At 38.4% G+C, this 26,050-nt stretch overlaps 2 protein-coding genes across 15 annotated transcripts in view; one reads left to right on the top strand and one right to left on the bottom strand.

Moving 5' to 3' along the window:
* The first annotated feature begins 5,902 nt into the window (after positions 1–5,902).
* gtf3aa (general transcription factor IIIAa) lies at positions 5,903–22,642 on the top strand. 6 transcript variants are annotated; one of them, XR_012405855.1, is made up of 10 exons: positions 5,929–6,131; positions 7,744–7,844; positions 9,215–9,311; positions 13,014–13,102; positions 13,232–13,305; positions 13,459–13,539; positions 16,109–16,338; positions 18,180–18,227; positions 18,351–19,536; positions 19,712–22,642. XR_012405855.1 is itself a non-coding variant. In NM_001003866.1 (9 exon segments), coding segments are annotated over 9 exon segments (1,104 nt in total). In that variant the 5' UTR covers positions 5,903–5,999; the 3' UTR covers positions 18,603–18,961.
* The window catches only part of mtif3 (mitochondrial translational initiation factor 3), an 81,170-nt gene continuing 75,427 nt past the window's right edge, over positions 20,308–26,050 (bottom strand). For 8 of the 9 annotated variants that reach the window (XM_073949842.1, XM_073949843.1, XM_073949841.1 and 5 more), the window contains 3 exons: positions 24,601–25,070; positions 21,139–21,287; positions 20,409–20,648 (listed from right to left, as the gene is read on the bottom strand). In XM_073949842.1, coding sequence (XP_073805943.1) covers positions 20,424–20,648; positions 21,139–21,287; positions 24,601–25,069 — 843 coding nt within the window. In that variant the 5' untranslated portion in view covers position 25,070 and the 3' untranslated portion in view covers positions 20,409–20,423. Of the gene's footprint in view, positions 20,649–21,138; positions 21,288–24,600; positions 25,071–26,050 lie in introns of all 9 variants that reach the window. The other variant, NM_001326363.1, reaches the window with a different exon arrangement.

The raw sequence follows: 26,050 nt of genomic DNA, 5'->3' as shown, positions 1-26,050 counted from the left end.
CCACAATAGTGGCATTAGTGCGAAATGTTCATACAATTACAGAAATGTCACAAATTTCTGATGAGTTTGGATGTGATGGAAGATTTCCAGTTGAAGTCAGAATTATTGTTTATTTCTGTTTAACAGAGAGCAGATTTTTTCAACACATTTCTAATCATAATAGTTTTATTAACTCATTTCTAATAACTGATTTATTTTATCTTTGCCATGATGACAGTAAATAATATTTGACTAGATATTTTTTCAAGACACTTCTATACAGCTTAAAGTGACATTTAAAGGCTTAATTAGGTGAACTAGGCAGGTTAGGGTAATTAGGCAAGTCATCGTATAACGATTTGTTCTGTAGACTATCGAAAAAAATATATAGCTTAAAGGGACTATTAATTTTGACCTTAAAATGTTTTTTATTAATTAAAAAACTGCTTTTTTTCTAGCCGAAATAAAACAAATAAGAGTTTCTCCAGAAGAAAAAATATTATCAGACATACTGTGAAGATTTCCTTGCTCTGGTAAACATAATTTGGGAAATATTTAATAAAAAAAAAAATATCAAAGGGGGTTAATAATTCTGACTTTAATTGTATTATGTGCAACTATACAATGTAGTTGTCATTTGTGTTCAGATTAGACTTTATAATTGTGTTATTTTTGTATTGATCACGTCTGAATTGTATGGAAAGAATGTTTCTTTAATTTTGAATCAACAAATGAACTCAAAAATGTAAAAAGTCAAGCGAATAAGTCAAATTTAAGCAGAATTATTGATTTAAAGCTGAGCATTACACTGTAAAAATGTTCGTTAATAACAAATTCAGCTTTTTTCTGTTTATTTACGCTTATGAATTGCATTATTTGATCTCTGCTTTGTCAACCTTTTTTTTGTAAATTATTTTTTCTGGGTTATTACCTTTAATGAATAGGACAGTAGAGAAGAATGACAGGAAAGCATGGGGAGCAGAGAGAGGGGAAGGATCGGCATAGGACCGCGAGGCGGAATCGAAGTGTGTCGACGCACTAACCACTACACCACTGGCGCCGACTGCTCTGTCGACTTTTGATGTTAGAAATGCAACTCTGCAGTTTAACAAAGTGACTTTTATTAATATATTAGTAGTTTTTAGCAATATATTAAGACATAACAAGTAGAGAATTAAGTTTCTTAAATAGCATAAAATGCATTGGCGTTTGATAACTACAAGGTTTTTAGTTAGTTACCAAGGGAAGGGAATGTTTTCTTGGCACACTTTGAGCCCATCAGCACCAATTGAGCATCTTGTCAACACCACAGCCTACCTGAGTATTGTTGCTGACCATGTTCATCCCTTTATGACCACAGTTTACCCATCTTCTGATGGCTACTTCCAGCAGGATGACTGAAATGGCCTCCAAAGTCACCATATCTTAATCCAATAGAGTATTTGGGATGTGATGGAATGGGAGATTCGCTGCGTGATGCTATCATGTCGTAAAGTGCAAATCATCTCAGACTGGTTTCTGGAACATGATAATGAGTTCACTGGTCTCAAATGGCCTCCACAGTCACCAGATCTCAATCCAATAGAGCACTTTTGGGATGTGGTGAAACCGGAGATTCGCATCATGGATGTGCAGCTGACAAATCCGCAGCAGCTGCGTGATGCTATCATGTCAATATGGTGCAAAATCTCTGAGGAACTTTCCAGCACCTTGTTGAATCTCTGTCATGAAGGATTAAGGCAGCTCTGAAGGCAAAAGGGAGTCTAACCTGATAAGGTGTACCTAATAAAGTGGCCAGTGAGTGGAAATTCACTTCACACAAAGTGAGAAGCAGTCTGGCGAGCGGATGCATTGTTGCATTGTTTTGTTTACTGTCTGCATCACACACACACACACACAAACACCTGGTGGTCTGTCTTTCCCGGCGACACTCTTTCTCACACTCCGACTCTGTTGTTTTCAAGTATTTGAAATAGTTTTGAGCCGAATTAAAAGCCCATAGCCTCGTAAGCCCTCGCCCCTGTTTCCAAGAAAAGTTCCCATAGCGATCTCCCACTGGCCCTGTTTACTTGCAACCGCGCTTGAAGTGATGCAAAGTTCATTAAATCACTATTTTACCACTCCGCTTAATCCCTGCGCCAACACCAGCAGTGCAATCCAGGAAGACAAGAGACAGACAGACAGAAAAGAGCTTAAAGACTTTGACGGATCAGATCTGACGTTTTGTGTTCCCAGGAATCTTGCTATGTGCACAGATCTTGAAGAAGAAAAAAAAAACACATGGAGGGATGCGGGACGTGCCCCGTGAAATGCCCCCTTATTCTGAGTCTGCCCTTGATCGTGGGCCATCTGCCAGCGAATTCAGCAGGGCATCGGATTTATAGTGCACATCCTTTTGTCTCGTTCTTGTATTAAGTTTGCATTAAGGTTGAACTCGGGTGCAGGAACAATTCACAGATAAAGCTAGTCCTATGTTTTTGGCAGTGCCGCCCCCCCCCTCCCTGACTGATCCAGCTCTCCTGCAGGGAACGTCTTCACCAGCAGGGAGTCAAAAAGAGGATCCTTAGGAATGCCTGTTTGCTTTAGTGTTGTTTTGTTTGTACACTGACAGTGTTTAATATGGAGGAGGGTAGGATGGTGTGTTAAAAAGAGAAAAAGCAGTGGTACGTGCCAAGTGCCGATTGTCTCGTAATAGGCATCAAAAGACCCAACTTGTGTGTGTTACCATACAGGTGAACTCACTCCTGGGAAAGTGTGTTTTTTCTCAGCCTCCGCAGAGAGGCAGCGTCGCTCTTTTCTCTCGCGGCTGTAACGGGATTAGTCGTGCCATTGCTCTCCCGGCTTTCACGCCACTGTCTACTTCCCATCTTCCACTAATGTGATTATCCCAGCCCCTGTGGTCCAAGCAGAAGGACGAGGGACTCCTCTTCGGTTGCACGTTCACGGTGCCTCACTGAAACCCCCCCGTCTTTAACACCACCACCCAAATTCTCTTGCACCTTTGTAAAGCAGAGCTGCTGCTGGCGGTGTTAATGATGGAGACCTGTTGGGCACCGTTTTGATGGCATCTTAGTTTGAAGAAGCAAACATGCCTTTAGAATTGCTGCATCTCAGCAAGCAAGTGTTTAAAACAACGACTTGTTTTGTTTATAGCACATTTAAATTTGTTGACCAAAGTGTTTTACAATTCAGAACAACACTTACTATATATATAGATATATATATATATATATATATATTAGGGATGTAGCGGATGTAGCGATAATACCTCGGTATGAATGGCACGGTACGGTATTTATTGAATAATTTACAGGAAAAACAAACTAATGAAAAGACTCGAAAAAAGTGCCAAAAGTGTTTATTTACCTTAGCACTGAAGATATCAATGACATACAAATTAGCCATCTATCTGTAAGTTTTGAAACAGGAACTTCAATTTTTCAATTTTAATAACAAAAACCATAATAAACCACAATTAAACCATATAAAAAAATTAAGTTTCAATTTAGTATAGTTGAAAACTCATCACATTCAACATTTAATCACTCACTCACTTAGATAGAGATGGGTTTTTTAAGGAAAATGATCATATAACTATAATCTGGTAAAAGCTAGGATCTCTGGGCATGTCCCCTGCTACAGAAAAAAAAACCCTCTCATTTGGGACTGAGGTTTCTGGGACAGAGAGATATGATTTAGCCAAGGTTGACAGCAGTGGGTAACGTTGTGCATTGTCTTTTCACCACTTGAGAGGACAAGCCATAAGTGAGATAGAGGTCTCTTTGCGGTACAAGTCAATGTCTGCATCAATCTAACAAGAGTGCTGTGTTCTGCAGTCCCCATGACTGTTATTAGTCGTATTCCCCGACTTATATTTCACCACAGTCTGGCAGTGCCTGCATACTGTTTTTTTCTTTGTCTGTCACCTTTTCTCCTTTTTCGTATCTTTTTAGAAAGAAACCGAAATGCTTCCACACATCCGATTTAAAACCCGCTTTAGGTTTGATCATTTCCAGCTTTTTCTTCCCCGCTACTAGCAACACACTCCATTTCCGCATTACTGGATCTGTAGTGACAACAGACCGCAAAGGATGATGGCCACGCCTAGGCTGATGGGAATTGTAGTTCCCGCTACCTCCCGTTCGCTTCATTCGCCTAAGCAAACTTTTCTCAGAAATATAGTTTTATTGAGTCATTCACCTACGGTAATATTGAAAAAAAATTACTATTGCGGTATGACGGTATTTACAATATTGTTACATCCCTAATATATATATATATATATATATATATATACACACACACACACACACACACACATATATATATATACATATATATACATACATACATATATATATATATATATATATATATATATATATATATATATATACATACATACATACATATATATATATATATATATATATATATATATATATATATATATATATATATATATATATATATATATATGTTATTATTAGTTGTTGCTAAAACTTAGGCGACAAGAATTTTGTCAGGTAGTGGACATCTACAGGGTTAAAAATAACCCAAATTGGGTTGTTTTTAACCCTACCGCTGGGTAAATATGGGACAGAACACATCAGGGGTTAAATTTACCCAAGTAATTGGGTTGTTATTTTTAACCCTATAAATGGGTTGTTTTTTCTACCCAATAATTGGTTATTTTTACTTAATTAATAGGTTAATTTGATCCAAAAATGCCCGCGAAACATGACCCAGCAATTGTGCTGTTTTGACTAGGTGTCACTGAGGTACGGTGGGGGATGTGCAGCTGTGATCACAGGTGTACAAACGGTGGTAGTAAGAAGTTTTAAAATTCAGAAAGGTCTGACTAAGGGCTGCTATGAGCATAAATCAAATTTTAATCATCTGAAAATGCAAGCAATCTGCGTTTATGTTAAACTATTTTCATTGCAATTAAACAAATTAGTATAATATGTGGTATTCCAGTCAGCCCTTGCTGTGAGTTGATTTGACTCAAAAACCTGGGTTGAAACCACCCAAGATTCTGAAAAAAGTTAAATAAAATTACCCAAAATGCCTCAACCCAAGATTTGGGTAGAAAAAAATAACCCCATGTTTTTTAGAGTGTATTAGATTTGTATTGAGCACAAAATTGCTTGACGGGATATCTACTGTGTAATCCTAATGTAAATCCCAAAGTGCATTTATTATTAATATTATTATTATTATTATTATTATTATTTGATTTTTGCACTGTCTGATCCACCTGCAGGATCTTGGCTTGGTAATTGAGTAAAAACGCTGGAGAATGAAGTGAGTTCGTCTTGTTAACTGTGTCATTTACAGACCGATTGGCTCTGTGTGTGTCCTGCAGGGGGTCGGGAGGGTCTGTGAAGGATCTGAGGTGGAACAGCATGAGGCACCAAAACAATGACATTACCACAGATGTCAGAGCCGAGGTTATAGTTACACAACTCAAAGTTAGCTGTTATTTCTATACTATTTTTCAATTTGATGCTTATTTTTGGTTTGGTTTTAGTTCATTTCATGGCTTTTAGGCATTTTTATTTTGTGAGCACATTTCTATTTAGTTCATATATATTTGGGTTTTATTAATTCTACTTTAGAGTTCAGAGCTAACAGAAGAATATTTTAGGAATTATTATTTGATTTTAATAAATTTTTCAGTTCATGTTACTTCAGTTTTAGTATTTAATTTACTGTGATTTCAGTTAACTTTATTTTCTTACAGGTAGTTTTAGTGTACTACAATAACAAGTGTCAGAGCGACTGGTTTGTAATAAATTAGGCTTAGTCCACACTATATATACATCTTATTTTATGTATTTTGTCATATATATAAACACGTGGTAAAGTACCATTTGCGTTTTGTGCACGCTTTAAAATTTTGGCCTCAATGGCTTTCCATACAGTGTTGTCGCATGCTTTGACGTCAGAGTTTACGTCGGCAATCAAAATGAAGGAGCGCACGAGGGACCTAAATTTATACCGCTATTTCTGAACATATGACAATGGATGAAACTAATGCCAATGTTGATCAACTGGGCGAAATATTTATCTGTTCCTATCCGGAATGTCACGCGTATTACAACCGAGAGTGGAAGCTACAAGCGCATCTCTGCAAACACACCGGAGAGGTCAGTTAACACACACACATGTGCTCGAAGATTGGGGATGAGTGTCATATTAGCTGCTAATGACTATCAAAGTACAACATTGTTCACAGTTTAAATAGTGCTAATGTTGTTTTGAAGCCATATTACATGTGATTTTACATCAGATATTCAAATTAGCAAGAATAAAATGAAATAACGGTGCGAATGTGTACCTCAGTATTCCTGTAATAATTGAGATGAAGCTGGTTTCATATTCGGGCTTTCTTCTTAATAATATAATTTCAGTAAAGTTACTTATTCTTAGTAAATTCTAAAAAGGGAAAACATATTAGCATGCAATAACTATCAACGTACAACATGCACGCACCGGCCACTTTATTAGGTACATCGTACAAGACCCCCTTTTGCCTTCAGAACTGCCTTAATGCTAACAAGGTACTGGAAATTTTGTCTCATAGATTTGTCTCCATATTGACATAGCTTCACGCAGTTGCTGCAGATTTGTTGACTGTACATCTATAATGCGAATCTCCCGTTCCACCACATCCCAAAGGTGCTCTTTTGGAATGAGATCTGGTGACTGTGGAGGCCATTTGTGTACAGTGAACTCATTGTCATGTTCCAGAAACCAGTCTGAGATGATTTACGCTTTATGACATGGTGCGTTATCCTGCTGAAAGTAGCCATCAGAAGATGGGGACACTGGTCATAATGGAATGAACATGGTCAGCAACAATACTCAAGTAGGCTGTGGCGTTGACATGGTAAAATACCAAATTTACTCAATTGCCCAAATGCTCAATTGGTGCTAATTGGCCCAAAGTGTGCCAAGAAAATGTCCTCCACACCATTACACCACCACCACCAGCCTAAACCGTTGATACAAGGCAGGATGGATCCATGCTTTCATGTTGTTGACACCAAATTCTGACCCGACCATCCGAATGTCATAGTAAAAACGGAGACTCATCAGAGCAGGCAACATTTCTCCAACCTTCTCTTGTCCAGTTTTGGTAAGCCTGTGTGAATTGTAGCCTCAGTTTCCTGTTCTTAGCAGACAGGAGCGGCACCCGGTGTGGTCTTGTGCTGCTGTAGCCCATCTGCCTCAAGGTTGAATGTGTTGTGTGTTCAGAGATTCTCTTCAGCAGACCTCAGTTGTCACGAGTAGTTATTTGAGTTACTGTTGCCTTTCTATCAGCTGGAACCAGTCTGGCCATTCTCCTCTGACCTCCGACATCAAAAATGCATTTGTGTCACAGAACTGTCGCTCACTGGATATTTTCTCTTTTTCTGACCATTCTCTGTAAACCCTAGAGATGGTTGTGCGTGAAAATCCCAGTAGATCAGCAGTTTCTGAAATACTCAGACCAGCCTGTCTGGCACCAACAACCAGGCCATGCTCAAAGTCACATAAATCACCTTTCTTCCCCATTCTGATGCTCGGTTGAACTGCAGTAGATCGTCTAGACCGAGTCTACATGCGTAAATGCACTGAGTTGCTGCCATGTGATTGGCTGATTGGAAATATGCGTTAACGAGCAGTTGGACAGGTGTACCTAATAAAGTGGCCGGTGAGTGTATGTCAGGGTTGAAGCAAAGATCACTTGTCAACATTTTACCTGTTCTCTTGCAGAGGCCGTATAAATGCAAGTATAAGAAGTGCAGCAAATCTTTCTGTACGAAACATCACCTCACTCGTCATGTTCTGACGCACACCGGTGAAAAACCATACAGGTGAGTAGATACTATAGTGTTTTTTAATCATACTGCCCATTTTGCTGTATGTATTTAGCATTTACAACACTTTGTTAATGAATGCTATAGTGTAGTGTTAACTATAGTGAATTGATAAACCTCAATAACTACAGTGGTGTACTTTAGTTTTTACTACAGTAAACTATGGTGTATTGTAGTATAATATATCTTATAGTTGTACATAAGGGTGTCACGATCCTCCAAATCCTCGATTCGATTACATTTTCGATTCTAAAGGCACGATTCGATTTGATTTTCGATTATGAATAATTAATTAATTAATGACCAATTAATTATTGAAACTACCGTTTAAACTACCTGACCTGCATGGTCTTTGTTTTACCCATAAACAAATCATACAGTAAATGAATAAAGGAAGATACACACATAATTACCACCTGTCAATCACTTTTTCTGCGGGACTCGTGAATAGGCAGTGATCTGTGTCGTTATAATGGCGTCGGTAAAAAAAGACGCACAACCAACAGGAACCAGCCAACAGTATCTGAGGTGTGCGCTAAAATGACTAAGTACAAGTGAGTGAAAGATTGAAGCAGTCCTCTGACTGCCTGGACCTGCTGTCTCGAGCGCATGGCTGTGTGTGCGTCTGTGTCTGTGTGGTCACGTGATGTGCATTTTCAGAGGTAGTGAGGAAGGAGGGCTGCTCAGAAATGCCACACGCCACTGTGGATGTCAAATCGTTGTCGTTCTAAAATGCCATTTAAAAACAAAGACAGTGTAAACAGGGCCTGAGTGTGAACTTTTCGCGAGCGGATTTGCAACGGGGGCGGGCGGAGGATCGCGATGCCGGTGTTGTCTATCGGACGAACCGTACGTAATACGTACATAGCAGAGCTTGCAAAACTGTGTGTTTTTTTTTTTTTGTCGACAACACGAACGTTGTCAACATAACTCACTGGAAATCCAAAATGCTTACACACCGGCGACTTCATTGAAAGAGGAGAGGGTTTAAGCTCTGTCGACGGGTCTCCTGCTTCAGCAGTTTAACAAGCACTTCAACAAGCCTGTTTTTTCCCACCTGGCAAGCCAAGCTGACGTGACATGGGGGCGTGGCAGCATCGACGATTCTATTTTTTGATTCGATAATCGAAATTGAGCATAAATTTAGATCGATTTCGATTAAAAATCTAAATCGTGACACCCCTAGTTGTACAAAACTACAGTATTGGGTAATTTGTTTGTTGTATTATCATATCAACTATAGAATCACCATAACAGATTAATTCAAGTACTGAAGTATTGCAGTATTTACTATAAAGTAGTTGTATTTTTGCCAGTGTAAGTTAAATATGATAGCCGACTGTCATTTTCCTGTGGTTTGTTCACAGATGCATGGAGGACGGCTGTAAAGAAGGTTTCACCACAAATAGCAACTTACAGAAACACATTTCCCGGATTCACAGACAAGAGACAAAACAGTACATAGTAAGTAAATGTAAAGTCATTTAGTGACATTAAAAGTAACAAATGTTGTACAATTACTAAATGTCGTCGCTGAGGAAATGGTTTGAATATGTGTCGTTGGTGTAACCGGCCGGTCCTACACCACCCAACCCATTTCGAGCTGGAATCGAACCGGCGACCTTCAGCATCGGAGTCGGTTGATCTAACAAGGAAAATTGGGCCTATAGCGTCTGTCGCTAGAGCAACTTTTACCTACACAGCACTTACTAGCTGGTCTCCGTCAGGGCTGGACTGGGGCAAAAAATCAGCCCTGGCATTTTAGGCCAGAGCGGCCCACTACATTCAATCAAAATGCTATCTAACTATGCACGTCCAATATGTTTATCAGCTCCTATTTTATAAAACACAAAAGCCATATATATGAAATAAATAAATAAACTTTAATCTCAATTTAATTTCTGTATACTGTCCATAAAGATTTTTGCTAAGTTTTAAAAAATACACTATTCGCTGTAGTCCCTTATTTATCAGAGGTTGCCACCGCGGAATGAACTGCCAACAATTCCTGCATGTTTTATGCAGCAGATGCCCTTCCAGCCACAATATCGGAAATCACCCATACACACTCATTCACACTCATACACTACAGCCAATTTAGCTTATTCAATACACTATTCACTCAGCCTATATTAAACAATAAACATAACGAAAACTGCCTGCTAATGCATGGGTAAATCTTCAAAGGGAACAGTGTACATTATAACCTCTTTCACCTCATCCTGCTTGCTGTTTCACTATCTAAACCAGGGGTGGCCAACCCTGTTCCTGGAGAGCCACCTTCCTGCAGATTTCAGTTGCAACTCATATGAAACACACCTGCCTGTCATTATCACGTGGTGTTCAGGTCCTAATTAATTGGTTCAGGTGTGTTTGATATGGGTAGCAACTGAAATCTGCAGGAATGTGGCTCTCCAGGAACAGGGTTGGCCACCCCTGATCTAAACAATGAAAACACAATATAAGAAAATTAGTTTCATTTTGATATTATAATTAACAGACACTAAACAGCCTCGTGTAGGTACACATTTATATGAGCGTCATCTTTACTCTGCATTTTTATAACAAAACAGGGCTTAAATATAACTGTCTCCTTTCATTTTCTTTGAAAAGAACAAAGTACAAAAAGTACGTCGGCCCAGCGGGAATCTGCCCGGTCTGCCAGATGGCCAGTCCGCCCTTGGTCTCCGTTACGTTGGCATTAAAGGTCCCATGAAATAAAAATGAAGTTTTTTACATGTTAGTAACAGTATTGTTCATTTTTAGGATATCCATAAGCTAGTGACAAAAAAAGTGACAAAATTAGCTTTTAGAAGATATAAAACTGATATAAACATGTAAAGCTTGCAGTTTGTCACTTCAGCCTAAATTTATCACGTTAGACAAATCTCTACGTGTGAAAGCACCCTAAAAGAAGTGCTTAATACACATTACTAATAAAAAAAAAAAGTTTTGATATATTTCCTACTGTAAGAATCTTTATTATTCTAATATATTTTGGCATAAAAGATGAAATATGTCATTTTCACCCATTCAATGTGTTCTTGGCCATTGCAAAAAATATAAACATGCAACATAAGACCTGGGGTCTGTTCTTCGAAGCTCGCTCAAATGATCTAGTGCCTAGTTCAGACTGCGTGATTTTAGCCCCGATTTTGGCTCGCCGACAGGTTTTGAGAAATCGCCGACAAATGCCTGAAATCACAGGCAAATCGCTGCTCGTGCACGTGAGTGACAATCACACAGTATGAACCATCAAAGACGCGATCTGAGAGAATCGCCGATGAGTCGCCGATGAGATATTTGCCGTGCTAAATATCTGGAGCTGTCGGCGATTCAAATCATGCCGTGTGAATTGAGTTTTGACTGAAAATAACATCAGCCATCGCCTACAGCCAATGAGAGAGCGGCATTTACTTGCGTGTGCGTGTGTGTATACCTGCTGCAGGCCAGCGGGAGGCTGGGCGAGAAGTTAAAAGCGCTCTTTTTCGGTTTATTTGGACCCACGAAATGGAGGAAAAACTAGTGGAGGTTTGACAGGACTCAGGAGCACCCGTGTCTGTTTGACGTTTCATACAGAAAGAAATTAGTTTATTATCAACTTAAGTTGAGGAGAAATGGCTAATTCCCTTTAAACCCAGGTGAGCAAACATGTACATGTTCTACCCCAGTGGTCCTCAAACTTTTTTCATCAAGTACCACCTTAGAAAAAAATTGTCGCTCCAAGTACCACCAAAAAGAGCAGTATTGAAATATACAGTAGCATAGTACGCCCAGTAAAGCAGCTGCAACTCTGCACAGTTAAAAAACGTGGCATATTAGCCCAGAAATATAGGCTATATGTCATATATGGAATATGATATGCATAATTTTTTATAAATTTTGAAAAGTGTGTAGCATATACATGACATATTTAATTCCTCCGCGTACCACTAGAAGGAAGCCTGCGTACCAGTAGAGGTACACTTACCACAGTTTGAGAACCACTGTTCTACCCCATTAAAGGCTTCTTTCTCATTATGTAGTTAATAACAAAAGATATACGACGTGTTTTTGGCTGTGAGACGTAGTTTGGACGAAATTGTCGGCGATTCTTCCTATAGTAAAGTCATGCGACGTGAAAGTCCCTGTCGCCGATCCAACTTGCAGTGTAAACAAAGCAGTGACGAAATGCTAGCCCAGATAGTCAAGCAGTGTGAAAACATCTGTGACACGACTACTTTGAATGATTTGGCAGATCTTGGATCTTTTAACTTTTTAACTCTTTTATCTTAATAACTGATCTCTGGCTAATATTGTATTCTTCAAACAAGTTCGTGAATCAGAAAAAAATGTCTAGATGAATTGATCTGAGATCGCTGCTCGTGTGTGAAGGACAGATCTATCGATCCTCGAAATCATGATCAGCAATGCAACGATTGGCTGACAGCACAGCAGCGTAATGACATCATCTGATTAATATTTAATTATCCATGTCAGCAAAATTACATAAAATTCGTAGTAAACGGTTTGTTAAATATGATACACTTTCATGTGTCAAGAGCAATTTTAGTTTTACAGCTGATTTTCCTTTTTATAGATCCATAGTAGTATTATAGTAGACATTTTTTTAATCGGTGTAAAGAATAACTGGATGTTTATTATTACTATTATCACAAATTGTACTAAAGCGATCTTAAAAAGTTCATATCAATAAGTTTTCTCTTTGCATCACCAAGTGGCAGTCTTTGTACTTGCATTGCGGGGTTGCGGATTGCATAAGTTTGATTAATATATATATATATTTTAAACCTTTTATATATAGTTAAAAAATATTTACTATTTTCACAAGTGTATATAACTACTACTGTTAATAAATATCAGAATTCAGTACGTATACTTTAAGTATTTTCTTTTCTTGAACTAACCCGATCTAATCCTGTTTATATGAATTGAGCCTGCTCCCGACCAGGTTTGAGCTACCAGAACTGTTGCTATGACAACAACTCTCGGATCAGTTTTGAAGAACAAAACGATCCTGGATCGTGTCAAATCGTCAAACCAAATCCAGCTAATCCACGTACAAAGAACGGACCCCAGGGCGATAATTTTATATTAGTATTTATATTGTTAAGGACAGTAGGTATAATATTTGTTGTTATTGTCTTGTTATTTAACTTTTTTTAGTGTACATTTGAAGGCTGCGGCAAAGCATTCAAGAAAAATAATCAGCTGAAAACCCATGAGTGCACACACACTCAGCTTCTACCTTTCTTGTAAGATGTTTTCCACTGCTTTATTGCACATCTCCTTGTATTTTCAGTCATTAACAAACTAGCATAGTACAACACTTAAATTAGAGCTGTAAACAAAATGAAATGCGTGTGTGTGTGTGTGATCGTCAGGTGCACTCAGGAAGGCTGCGGGAGGCGCTTTTCTCAGCGTGGTAAACTGAAGCGCCATGAAAAAGTACATAAAGGTGTGTAGTTTGCGTATTCAGAAGTTACTTTCAAATCTCTGTTGTTGTTGTTTTTCTGTTAATGATGACAGAATTTTCATGTTTGGAGTGAACTATCCCTTTAAGTCATGCATTTCATGGCAATAATATGTCCTCCATATTATCTACTCATAGGCTACTCTTGTGAGACCGAGGGCTGTTCGTTTGTTGCCAAAAACTGGACCGAGATGACAAACCACAAAAAAGTACATATAGGTAAGGCATAATGTTTTGATCTGAACATTAATAGTCATCTAAAAGCATCTTTACACTCATAGGCAGCACAGAAAAGTACATTTATTTCAAGCAGACACAGATTTTCCCTTTAACATAAAAGCAGTCAGTGTTTGTTTATTAAAGTGAGGTTAATCTGTTGTGCTTTATATTGTACTGTGGTCTCTCGTTTATCGCGGGAGTTACGTTGTAAAAATAACCTGCAATATGCAAAATCCGCGAAGTAGACGGCTTTATTGTTTAGTTATTATAGATGTTTACAGCTGTAAAACCCCTCACTACACACTTTATACATGTTTCTCAGACAGGCATGAACATTTTCACACTTTTCTCTGTCGTTTAAACTCTCTCAAAGCTTAAACTTTCGTAGAAAAATAAGTCTAGTATTATAGAATGAAACCAAAGATTAAAACCTGTTGTCATTCATTCATCGCTGTCCGCAAAAGGTTTCTAAAGCTTTTTAGTTTTTGTGCTGGTAGTGTTTGCATCCAGCGTAATGTTCTCCATCCTGCAGTTACTGATCCACACAGCTAAAGCAGACTCCATCCTTAAGGGGGGGTCACACACCGGATGCACCGCACACATGACAGTTGGATGTAACACACACTGGACGCGCACATTCACCTGTTATTAAAAATAAAATTATTCAGATGGCGCTCTGTGGTGCCGCAGAATTATAAACAGTGTCCTGAGTCATAGCTGGGCACTGCAGACAGCCACTGACTTGCAGCGCCGCTGTGCGTATAGCCTGATATAAACCTATGTTTACAATTCTAAATTGCATGGCGCTGTGTGGCACATCTGGTGTAGGACCCACTTTACGATGGTCGTGCTTTGGACAGTTACAACCCTTTTTGCATCCTTGAAGCAGTTCACACTGCTAGCGATTGAAGATTTGTTAATTTGGCAAACAGATCGCATTCTGTACTGTACAGGAGATGGGGAGGAGATTAATTGGCTCTACAGCCAATCAAGACACCGAACACAATGCACTATAAAAAAAAAAGCACGTCAAATTGCACAAATAAAAATCTGTGAGACCACGAAAGGTGAACCAGGTTATAGCGGGGGACCACAGTATAATAATAATTGATGTTTTATTATAGCAATAATAAACACACGTGTATCGTTTTAGCATTTAAGACCGATTGATACTGCAGTAGAGGTCTCCACGGGACCTGACCAGATTTCTGCGGCGCGGGAATACATTTCCGAATAAATCGTGGGAGCGGTCGGTAACGGGTTTAATTTGGGATGGGAGCGGGCTGTCTAGCAATATCGCGGATATTGCTATGCGAATGAGAGAGAGAGAGCTTTGCCTGTGTGTGTGCTTGGTGCTTGTGTGTGCGCGCATGTTAGTGCGCGCGCGCGAATGAGGGAGCTTTCCCAGATAGCAAACACTCCGGCTGCCAGACTCGGGCCGGATGCTTGTGGACTCACTGCCGGATGCTTGTGGAATCGGCCCGAGAGTAATGTGCGCTACGGCCCGGAGCTGGCGCGACTCAGTATTTATATACCTTTATATAAAACCTTTTGGTATTGGTACTTGATACATGGTATTACAAGCCTTTGAGTTGATATAACAGCAAACGCCTGTGTGACTGCTTGGTGCTTGTGTGTGTGTGAGTGCGCGCGCACGTATGAGAAAGAGAGAGCTTTGTCTGTGTGTGTGTGTGTGTGTGTGTGTGTGTGTGTGTGTGTGTGTGTGTGTGTGTGTGTGTTTATACAGACAGCTTGGCTGTCTGGTCTGTATAGCTGGGTGATTTTCGGTTTTGTTCTCCTCCGCTCTTTAGCGGGATCGGGCGTGGCGGGCAAAAAACGGGGCGGGTCGGGCAGCGGGACAACAAATTCTTAATATAAGCGGGAGCGGTCGGGTTCGGGCTAAAACCTGGCGGGTGCGGGCGGGATTCAAAATTTAGTCCCGCGCAGATCTCTATACTGCAGATTCACATTTACGATTGATAATTAATTTTGTAATTGATTTATGTTTTTAGGGCTGCGTTAAATAGGCTGTGTAAAGATACTTTACCAATTGCATTTAACCACAGAATGTGAAATGAGTTGAGTGTAATTGATATCCAGTCTAAGTCAGAATTATTAGCCCTCTTGTTAATTTCTTTTTAAATATTTCCCAAATTCAGGAACTTTTCACAGCATTTCCTATAATATGTTTCTTCTAGAGAGTCTTGTTTTATTTCATCTGGAATAAAAGCAGTTTTTAATTTTTTTAAACCATATTAAAGTCAATATTATTAGCCCCCTTAAGCAATATAGTTATACAATGACTTGCCTAATTACCCTACCTTAACCTAGTTAAGCCTTTAAATGTCACTTTAAGCTGTATAGAAGTGTCTTGAAGAATAGTCAAATATTATTTACTGTCATCATGGCAAAGATCAAATCAGTTATTAGAAATGAGTTATTAAAACTAATATGTTTAGAAATGTGTTGAAAAAAATCTCTCAGTTAAACAGAAATTGGGGGGAGAAATATATACAGGAGAGCTAATAATTCTGACTTCTGCTGTACATGTATTTTCTTGTGAATTCAGTGCGAGTTCAGTGCGATCAGTGCCAGAAAACCTTCAGGGACAGCTGGTTCCTGAAGCAGCATCAGCACGTTCACAGTGAAGAGCGTCTGGTGTTTCACTGTCCCCGAGACGGGTGCACTCGCTCCTACACCACCGCATTTAACCTGCAAAGCCACATTCTGTCCTTCCACGAACAGCAGCGCTCCTTCATCTGTGCTCATCCTGGCTGCGGAAAAGCCTTCTCCATGAAGGTAACGGCTTGCTTCTTTTGACATTTTCAGTATTTCAGGCAGAGGTAACGTTAGATCTGTTTTGAATGCTGACACACAGGCATCTGTAGCTCCGCCCTCTACTGAAAAGAGCACAATCTCATTTGAATTAAATGAGACAGTCAGTAAAACGGCGCAATAGACTGATATTATGAGGCCGCCATTAAAAAGTGAAATTGAGGCTGGGGTGGGAAAAAACCTGGAAGTATTGCCTGAGTCAGACAGGAACATTGTGTCTTATCAGCGAAAAGAAAGTGACACAAATGTATAATTTCTCCATCTTCCAACTGACCTAAATATCCGTTCTGAATGGATAGTGAAAATAACAAGGATATCGGGGCTCATTTTCAGCTAAGTAAAGGAAAATGGCACTAGTTAGCTTACGATATCTTTCCCAAGCACATGTTTTAGATGGCTTTTATCAAACTCAAGTAAATGAACTAATTCTTTCACTATATTAGACATGACACGATACTGAATTTCGTTACTGAAATTTAATTTAAAAAAAACATCGATTTCCCACTAACATTTTAACACTGATGAACGCAACACCGATGATTAGCCATTGTATTCACCAGTGCTCAACAGAAATGACTGTGATTGGCCGTGAAGGTCATCAGTTCACAACACTTCACCTAGTGCATACACAGACAAGCGATCCGCGGATCTTCGCGGCTTTAATCTCCAGTGTTTGTGTATCTGTGTTTGCACTCGGAAAAGCGGTGAACTGATGACCTTCTTGGCCAATCACAGTCATTTCTGTTGAGCACTGATGAATACTATGGCTAATCATCGGTGTTGCGTTCATCAGTGCTTAAATGTTAGTGGGAAATCGATGTTTTCTTTTAAATTTCAGCACCAAAATTCAGTATCGTGACAAGTCTAATATAGTGAAAGAATCAGTTTGTTAACTTGAGTTTGATTAATGGCATCTAAAACATGTGTTTGGGAAAGATATTGTTAGGTAACTAGTACCATTTCCCTTAACTTAGCTCCTCTTTATTTTCACTATCCATTCAGAACGGACCTTCAGGTCACTCGGAAGATGGAGAAATTATAAATTTGTGTGGCTTTCTCTTCGCTGATAAACAAGTTGAACAAGACAGTTGACAAACAACTAAACAAATAAAATACTGAATGCTTTAATGTAAAGATGATAGAGATTCTGATTACTGATAGAATTCATATAAGACGGTCAACTTGGTGATCTTCTGTTCAAATTTGCACAAATTCTTTGTATAAAAAAAAATAAATGGGGATAGTTCATCCAAAAATGAACATCTGTGGTTAATTTATTCAGCCATCTAAGATGTAGTTGACTTGTTCAGTTAAAATATTAGCTGAAAGCGTTGTCTTCTAGTATCCGTATAAGGCAAGTTAGTACTTTGAGATTCAAAAATACACACATGCATGAAAACATAATTAATATCTGCAGCTCCTGACGATCCACCAAGGTCTTATGAACAAAATTGTGCAATTAATTAATTAAAGCAAGTTGTTATAATTTATTTGACTAAATTGTATATTTTTGAGGTTTATCTTGATTTTTTTTTTTTTTTTTTTCGTGTTTGTAAAAATTTTATTTTAGATTTTCCCTTTATCATATTAATTTGGCTGCTAATTTTTTGACTGATCTGGAGTTGATTTGTCAACTTAATTCCAGATTTGGTTTGATACTGACTAATCTAATGTATATGCACACATATTTTATTGTTAAGCATCCTGTATAAAATATTAATTTAAAATAGACTGGTGTTGGGGTAAATATATCATGATTATATATTTTTCTAAATATTTATATATCATTTTTATTTTTGCCACAGCAAAGTTTACAGCGCCATGGTGTGGTTCATGATCCTGAAAAGAAGCAGGTAACAACTTATTAATCAGTTTTATTGGATTGACTTTGATTAAATTGAGGGATTTCAGAAATATTTATGGGGGGAAAAAAAATTATTTTTGCCTTAATAAGTCTGTCCATTTTCCTCTTCTAGATGAAACCCCGTCCAAAACGTTCCCTGGCATCCCGTCTGAGTGGCTACAAATCAAAGAAGACCCGTCAAACTAAAACTGAAACATCAGCGCCTCAGATCAGCCAATCAGAGAATCCTACACATCCTCAATCAGATAACCAGCTGCACTGTTTGAGCTCTGAAACGTTACCAAGTTCTCATTTAGAGCCTGTAAAGTCCATTTGTTCTCCTGCAAATCCAGTTATGCACCTATTAGAGCCCTTCTTAGTGTAGACTTCAGTGATCCGTATAGCCAAATGTGTTTTTACCCACAAGACACCATTTCTAAAGCAAAGTTTTTGGAGTTCTTGCAAACTAAACATACAACTAGAGGGAAAAAAGACTTTTATATTGAAGTTTGATGTAATTAAGCTAATTTATGTTGGATGTTTACATTTAACAGCCTTTATTATATATTTATGATTGTTTATTGTTCTCTGTATGTTTATTTTGCCTGCTGGTTCCTTTGTGAGGACTCTTATTTTGAAGCACATTGGGGCTAAAAGCAAGCGCTTCACAAATGTTTGTGTCGCAGTTGATTGTTCATCTAAACCTATCGAACGCATTGGCTATAAATTGAAGTCTTCAATCAATCTAGTTTGTAATTAGTTCATTTACAGCAGGGATGTCTAAACTCAGTCCTGGAGGGACGGTGTCCTGCAGATTTTAGCCCCAACTTCCCTCAGCTCACCTCCAAGGATGTTTCTAGAAAGCCTGGTAAGAGCTTGATTAGCTAGCCCAGGTGTGTCTGATTGGGGTTGGAACTAAACTTTGCAGATTTAAAGTGATATACACAAAGATATTTATGCCGTTACTGATCAGCGCGAGCTCTTTAGTATTGATGGTGGTTGTGAGTGGATGTATTACTTGTTAAACCAACACTTCTTCATGGCAATTCGTAACTATATGATTTAGAGGCTAAAGGCTGATTTATACTTCTGCGTCAAGCTGACACGTATGGTCTGGCGCAGTCTTCGTACGGTCGCAGAGCCCTCGCCATGGCCAACGCACACCTCTTAAAAAAATTTAACTATACATCGCAACGACGCATAGCACATGCTTTGTGATTGGTCGGCTTGATAGCTGTGACCAGTGTGGTCGGGACTGAGATCTGCGTGAACCTGTTAAAGCGAGTGTTTACAAGTGTCGAGACCTGCAATCCTGTGAAGTAGCTCTAGATCGGAGTGGCCAACCCTGTTCCTGGAGAGCCACCTTCCTGCAGATTTCAGTTGCAACCCATATCAAACACACCTGCCTGTAATTATCACGTGGTGTTTCACGTAGGTCCTAATTAATTGTTTTAGGTGTGTTTGATATGGGTAGCAACTGAAATCTGCAGGAAGGTGGCTCTCCAGGAACAGGATTGGCCACCCCTGCTCTAGATGGAAACTGTTGTGTTTACCTTTTGATTAAACTTGTTGTTCGTCTTCTGGTTTCTGCTTCAGAATGAGCGGGTTTTAGCTACTTGTACAATAAGGTAGCGTTCAGAAATAACAAAACACCAACAAAGAAACTCCATACAGAGAAGCATAAAAACCTACTGCCAGCTAGTGTTTCGGAAGTGCTATTGCAGAGCAACAGCATGCAGAAGTATAAATGCATGACTATGCGCAAGGCAAGCACTAGGGGTCACGCCGAAAATTCAACGCAGGAGTATAAATCAACATTAATTTGTATGATTTCCTTATCCCCAATGACGATTGGGTTTAGGGGTGTGGTTTGATGCCACGCCTCCTTTTTAAAATTGTAAACTTTCACACGACTGAATTCGTACGAACTCGCCCGTTAAACTGATTAGTGGCGACCCCTGATAAATAAGGGTCTAAGCCGAAGGAAAATTAATGATTTAAATTTCTAAAATACTAAGAAATTACCAAATGAATTAAACAGAGCAATAAAAAAACACAGAAATATATAAATATCAAATTATGGAATGTGTCTGGAATACACCTTTTTAAATTGTATGCTATTCTGAAAATTGCATGATAACTCTGTTTACATATTAAACTCTCAGAAATCAAGGATGTGAAGAGAACGGTATAGTTGCACAGACTTTTATTGTTGCTTCAAGTCTTTGGTTTCCTCTGTGCCCCCAGCAGCATCGCTCTGCCCCTCTTCTACCGAGTCAGCTTTCTTTTTTAAAGTCTCTTTCTGCTGTTCTTTAGCTGAAGCGAGCCGAAAGATGCACATGGAAGCGCGACCCCCACGAATTAAAGTGGGGTTTGATACGAAGGCAACAGGCACCGATATCTTCTCCACCATCTGCGTTAATATTTTGTCCTGTCATGAGGAAAACAGAAGGAAACTCTGAAATCAACTTCGTACCAAAGTTAATTAGAATTACCACACTGTTTGTGTGATATAAATTAAAATGGAACTGTTTTGTTGGTTGTTAAAGGGATAGTTCACACAAAAATGGAAATTCCATCATCATTTATTTACCTGTACCTTGTTCTTAATCTTTAAGTTTCTACAGTTGGACAAAGATATTTTAAAGAATGTTGGAAACCATTCACTTCCATAGTATTTGTTTTTCCTATGGAAGTCAATGGTTACAGATTTATTTATCTTTCTTCAAAATATCTTCTGTGGTGTTCAACAGAAGAAACTCTCCACCTGATGGGTGATTAAATTTTCATGTGTGAACTAACCCTTTAATTTGCATTCATACAGTGAATTTGAGTGCAAATAAATAAATTTTGTAATCTTCAATCGTTAACTACTAAAATCGTAGGATGTGCATGAGGAAATGTATTGATTTATTACGTACCAGTGGTGTTTCGCTATTAGTTCCTGCTCTGATAGTGAGTTTGACGTGATTGTTCTTTTCCAGCCAGCTGACAATCTGCCGCAGTTTATTATCCAAGTCGTGCAGGGAGATATCGGAGGAGAAATTGAGCTCCTTTGATTGGACAACTCCTGCAGGGGAAGGATGGAGTGATATAAGGTCAGGTTTAATTTGAAATTTCTGCACGCAAACAAACAGCTTTATCCTTCAAGCAAATGAAATGCATTCAGGTAACAGAAAAAGACAAACTTATTCTCTTCTGTTGCTCGAAAACATTCAGTCACTTTATATATAATTCTCGTTGTTAATAAATCATTATAACTTGCCTCAAACTCCTTATTTGCTGCTTATTATTAGTTTATAAGCTAATGTTTGGGTATTAAGTAGGAGAATTAAGGATGTATAATAAACAGCCAATATCATAGTAATCGGCAGGTTATAAGCTACTAGTCAATAGTGAGAATTGTTACGTAGTGTAACCAAATATTCTTTTATTCAAGTCCATGTGGTGATGTGCAGTAGCAAATAAACACTATCACTAGCCTGGTTTGACAATTTTAAGGGACATAAACTCAAATGTCTATCAAAATTACATTTGTGCCCCAAAGCATTGAAGATTTACAACAGTTTGAGGTGAAAATGTTATTTTCTATGCCAAAAATGGCTCATAAATGGATTGTTACTACAACAAAAATGATAATTTCTTTTAAAAAAAAAAAAGGTCAATGACATGGAAAAAAGGTTAGTGTAAATACACAAGTGACACCCAGTGGCATGTTGATTCCACTGACATCTAACCAAAGCTCAATGTTGCTCTGCATCATTAAAATATAATTATTTTGCACAGCAGAGAACAGAATTGTCAATTAATGGCAAATAAACACAATCTAATGGCTATAGTTGTCTTCAAAATTAAAGGGATAGTTCACCCAAAAATCACACTTGTTTAAAACCTATTAGAGTTTCTTCTGTTGAACACAAAAGAGGATATTTTACTGGAACACAATGACTTCCATAGTTCTATTCAAAACGAGCCAATGGGTCCCAGCAACCAGCATTCTTCAAAATATCTTCTTTTGCATTCATCAGAAGACAGGTTTAAAACAACACGAAGGCGGGTAAAGGAGCCAGATCGCATTTTCGCCCTCCCATAAGTGACTCTGATTGGTCATCGTCATGATGTGCTGCGATTCGCGGATCAGCTCAATGTCACGCCTGTTAAAGCACACGCTTTTCTGCTGTGCAAACAATCAGTCAACCTCCTGCCTGCTCTCTAAAATAAAATCTGACTAGTGTCTGTAACGAGTGAAAATGGGGTGCGGCTCCTTTAAGAGTGTTTACCATTGTGTGTTCGTCTGTGTGTGTGAATGTGTGAACTTTCTGTAACAAGCGCATGTGTACGGGAGTGTTCTTTCTCTGATGCTCGTATTAAGTTATTTTCTGTAATATATCGTGACAAGAATAAAGCATAAGATGTGGGATGCGACCTGTGTGAGCCTTGATTTATTTTTCTGCTGCTACCATGAGTCAGGTGAGCTCTCCTGTATTTTTTTAACTCAACGCGTTACACAACGTCTTTCACGTGGATCCGGAATATGCAGGTGTAACTAATATAAATCATCCACATATCTTTTGCGACTTTATTATCTGACATGTAAAACGCATTGAAAAGCTGCCTGAAGACAATCAATGCAAAGTCGCGCGCACACACATAAGAGACACGAATGTGCTGGTGGAGTGTGTGTGTGTTTACAGCAGTTTGACTGATATATATAAGTTTGTAGCTAAATTGTTTGCGGTGCAAAGCAGCATTTCCTGTTGTTTACATCGTTGCTACAGCATACCGATAACGCTAGACACTGAACATGTCATGATCAATTTTAACAAATAAAAAAACACTTACAGGTTGTAGCTCACAGCTTATGCTTTGAAGAGATTTTAACCGAATCCAGCACTGAACTGGAAGAGATTCTGGAGCTGTTTTGTCAAATCATGCTTGCTATGTATTTTATAGTTCTCTGGAACATAATTAATATTGAACATAGAGCTGCAGAAAATTAATCGTTAAAAGATCGCGATCTCGATTCGACCCCCAAGACGATCTTAATCCAGCATTTCTTCAATTTTGCCAATCATATTTTCAAGTTCAGGAGAGAAGCAAAGGCGGCTGCACGAGTCTGTTTATTGTTTCACACACGTTGCTCAGTGACATTGACACCTCCAAATGATGTTGAATGAGTCACATACTGTATTTATAAGGTATAATTCACCTAAAAATGTCATTTTTGTCTTCATATAATGATGTTTTCGCGACCGGGAAATCACACATGACGTGAGCTGCTGACCGTGAGCTGTTATAGAGAGGGCGCGCGCTCTACTTAATAATAGATGCGGATGCGTCTACTTTAGTAAACAGAACCTGCATATGTTGCGAGTAACAGGTAATACAGTTGTAAGTAATATTCAGTTTGTGGCACAGAGTGATCGTTTGGGAGCCGCGCAAAGTATGAACAAGCACTTAGCAGTCAAAATGAAACCGAAAGTGTGCACTTCATTTAAATGATCATATCGCATTTTAGAGTTATGATTACGACAAGCATTTGATATGTTTTTTTTTCTTTCATAGCGAACCCACAGTTGTGCATGAAAATAAAGGTTTACAATGTCAGTATAACTACTCTAGCCTATATATTGTTGAATATAATCTGATAATGGCAAATGTCTGATTTTACCAGTGAATAAAATTGTCTAATATGACAGATTGCAAGCGTATATCTCAAACATAATAATTCAACATCAGAATTATTATAAGTAGAATAGAATTATTTATAGAAACCAGTAGACCTACACATAATATTATTATCGATGTAGTGCCATATGTTTGTTTTTACCATACCTTTATTTTACATCTTCAGAATCGTGAGAAAATCATGATCTTTATTTTAATCAAAAATATCGCGATTTTCATTTTAGCCAGAATCGTGCAGCTCTACTTGAACTGTAAGCACTTCTGTCTTTGTCTCGTGTCTTTTGGAAGCCCAAATGCAGAAACAGATGAAGCTCTGTGGAAACAGCAGTGTTTAGACGCATTTTTAGCTTCATCTCTGCTATAACGTTACAGCGCCTCTGGCCACGGCCCTTAGCTGCGCAGTTTGTGTGTGCAGTAAACAAACCTTTGTGATCTCACAGGGGGCGGAAGTATTTTTGGTAGTCCCCAAAATTCGTTCATTGTAGGCTTTGCAAAGCTAACTCCGTAAAAGCCAAGGTCTCCCTTTGCATTGAACTCAGAACTTTTCACATTCAGAGATGCTGTTTATGTTCACACAGCTACATTACACATCAGCTAAAGTTTAAAATATGATATCATAGTGGACCACCCCTTTAAACACGGTGTAATTTACAAAAATCCTTAACAGTGTATGTATATTTCCTGACTAAACGCACCTTTTTTGTCTTTCTGTTTCTCTCGAAGTTTTAACTGCTCCTCGTGGATCTCTTTCCCTTTCATCAGTTTGTATACCGGAGGATCACGGCTGTCATTTACAGCCACAAGCTTCAGGTCTGTCTGGTCCAGCAGTCGTATCACATCCGCACGGTGCTTCACACCCAAATCCTCACCATCCGCTCCTATTAAGTGTATGTGGCGCTGGCCAATCTTCCTGCCCACGCTGCTAATAGTGACCCGTGCTCTCGGGTCCAGCTTTTTATTCTTCTTCTTCTGGGAATCTGTCTGAATGGCAGGATCCCCACCATCGGTGTCTGTGGAGAAGGAAGCGCGTGGCCAGGGCAAGAATATCTGGCAACCGCGTGCTGGTCTGAGGGTTGGTGGTTTTGTTGGCAGTGGTAAATTAAGACGGCTGATTGGTCGGAAAGTGCTGCGACTCAAAAGAAACTTCAGGACACCCAGAGACATCCTAGAGATAGATAGATAGATAGATAGATAGATAGATAGATAGATAGATAGATAGATAGATAGATAGATATATAGATAGATAGATAGATAGATAGATAGATAGATAGATAGATAGATAAGTTTATTTTCATATTTATAACATTTTTAAAAATTAGATTAAGTATTTTAAATATATACTTTGAATAAAAATTCAACAAATTTTGAAGGACAAAAATATAAAATAATTTTAAAAAATTAAAACAATTTCAAAATATAATTCCTCTACAGATAAAAAGTTTGATGACATAAAAAATAAGGCATTGTTAGGACTACACGATATATCACAAAATTATTGTTATTGTGATAATAGTATATGCAATGTGTGATAAATTACATTTATTTTTTGCACTGGTTGTTTAACTAAATTTGACCAATCAGATGGGGCCGCCTCCCCAGTAGTTACTGCTTTGCTATTGGCTGGAGCAGACCAAGGGTGAACCCAGAAATGAAAGTAAACACCAATAGGCGGGGTTGAGATGAGAGAGGAAAATGACAACAGCCAACCAGAGTAAGAATATCTGCTGAGGTTTTCACTCGTTCAAAGTGTTTTAAAAACTAAATGTTTGACAGTTTTTTTTACTCTGAATTACAATTAATTAGATAAAAAAAAATATTTTATATGTTTATTTTAATATCATAAGTCATTACATAAATAAATGATTTAAAAACATAGCTAATAATAAAGTATTTTTCTAGGGATTGTAAAAAATATAGTTAGCGCAAAACTCAACAACATTATCACATATTGGATATTTTTACTGTATCATGCAGCCCTACGCACTTCAAACGTATATGCTTGACTTTTAAGTTGCTTTTTAGAATATTGACATTTTGGAGCAGCTACGTATGAGTCAATGTCTACTAAACAACCTCATCATGTCTTGAGTTAAAAGAATAGTTTGATTTTCTTCCTCCTTGGGGGGGTGGATTGTAAAAGTTTTA

This window comes from Danio rerio, chromosome 5, assembly GCF_049306965.1.
Source record: "Danio rerio strain Tuebingen ecotype United States chromosome 5, GRCz12tu, whole genome shotgun sequence".
NCBI lineage: Eukaryota > Metazoa > Chordata > Actinopteri > Cypriniformes > Danionidae > Danio > Danio rerio.
The sequence above is the reverse complement of the archived record's forward strand: the minus strand, read 5'-3'. Positions and strand labels throughout refer to the sequence as shown.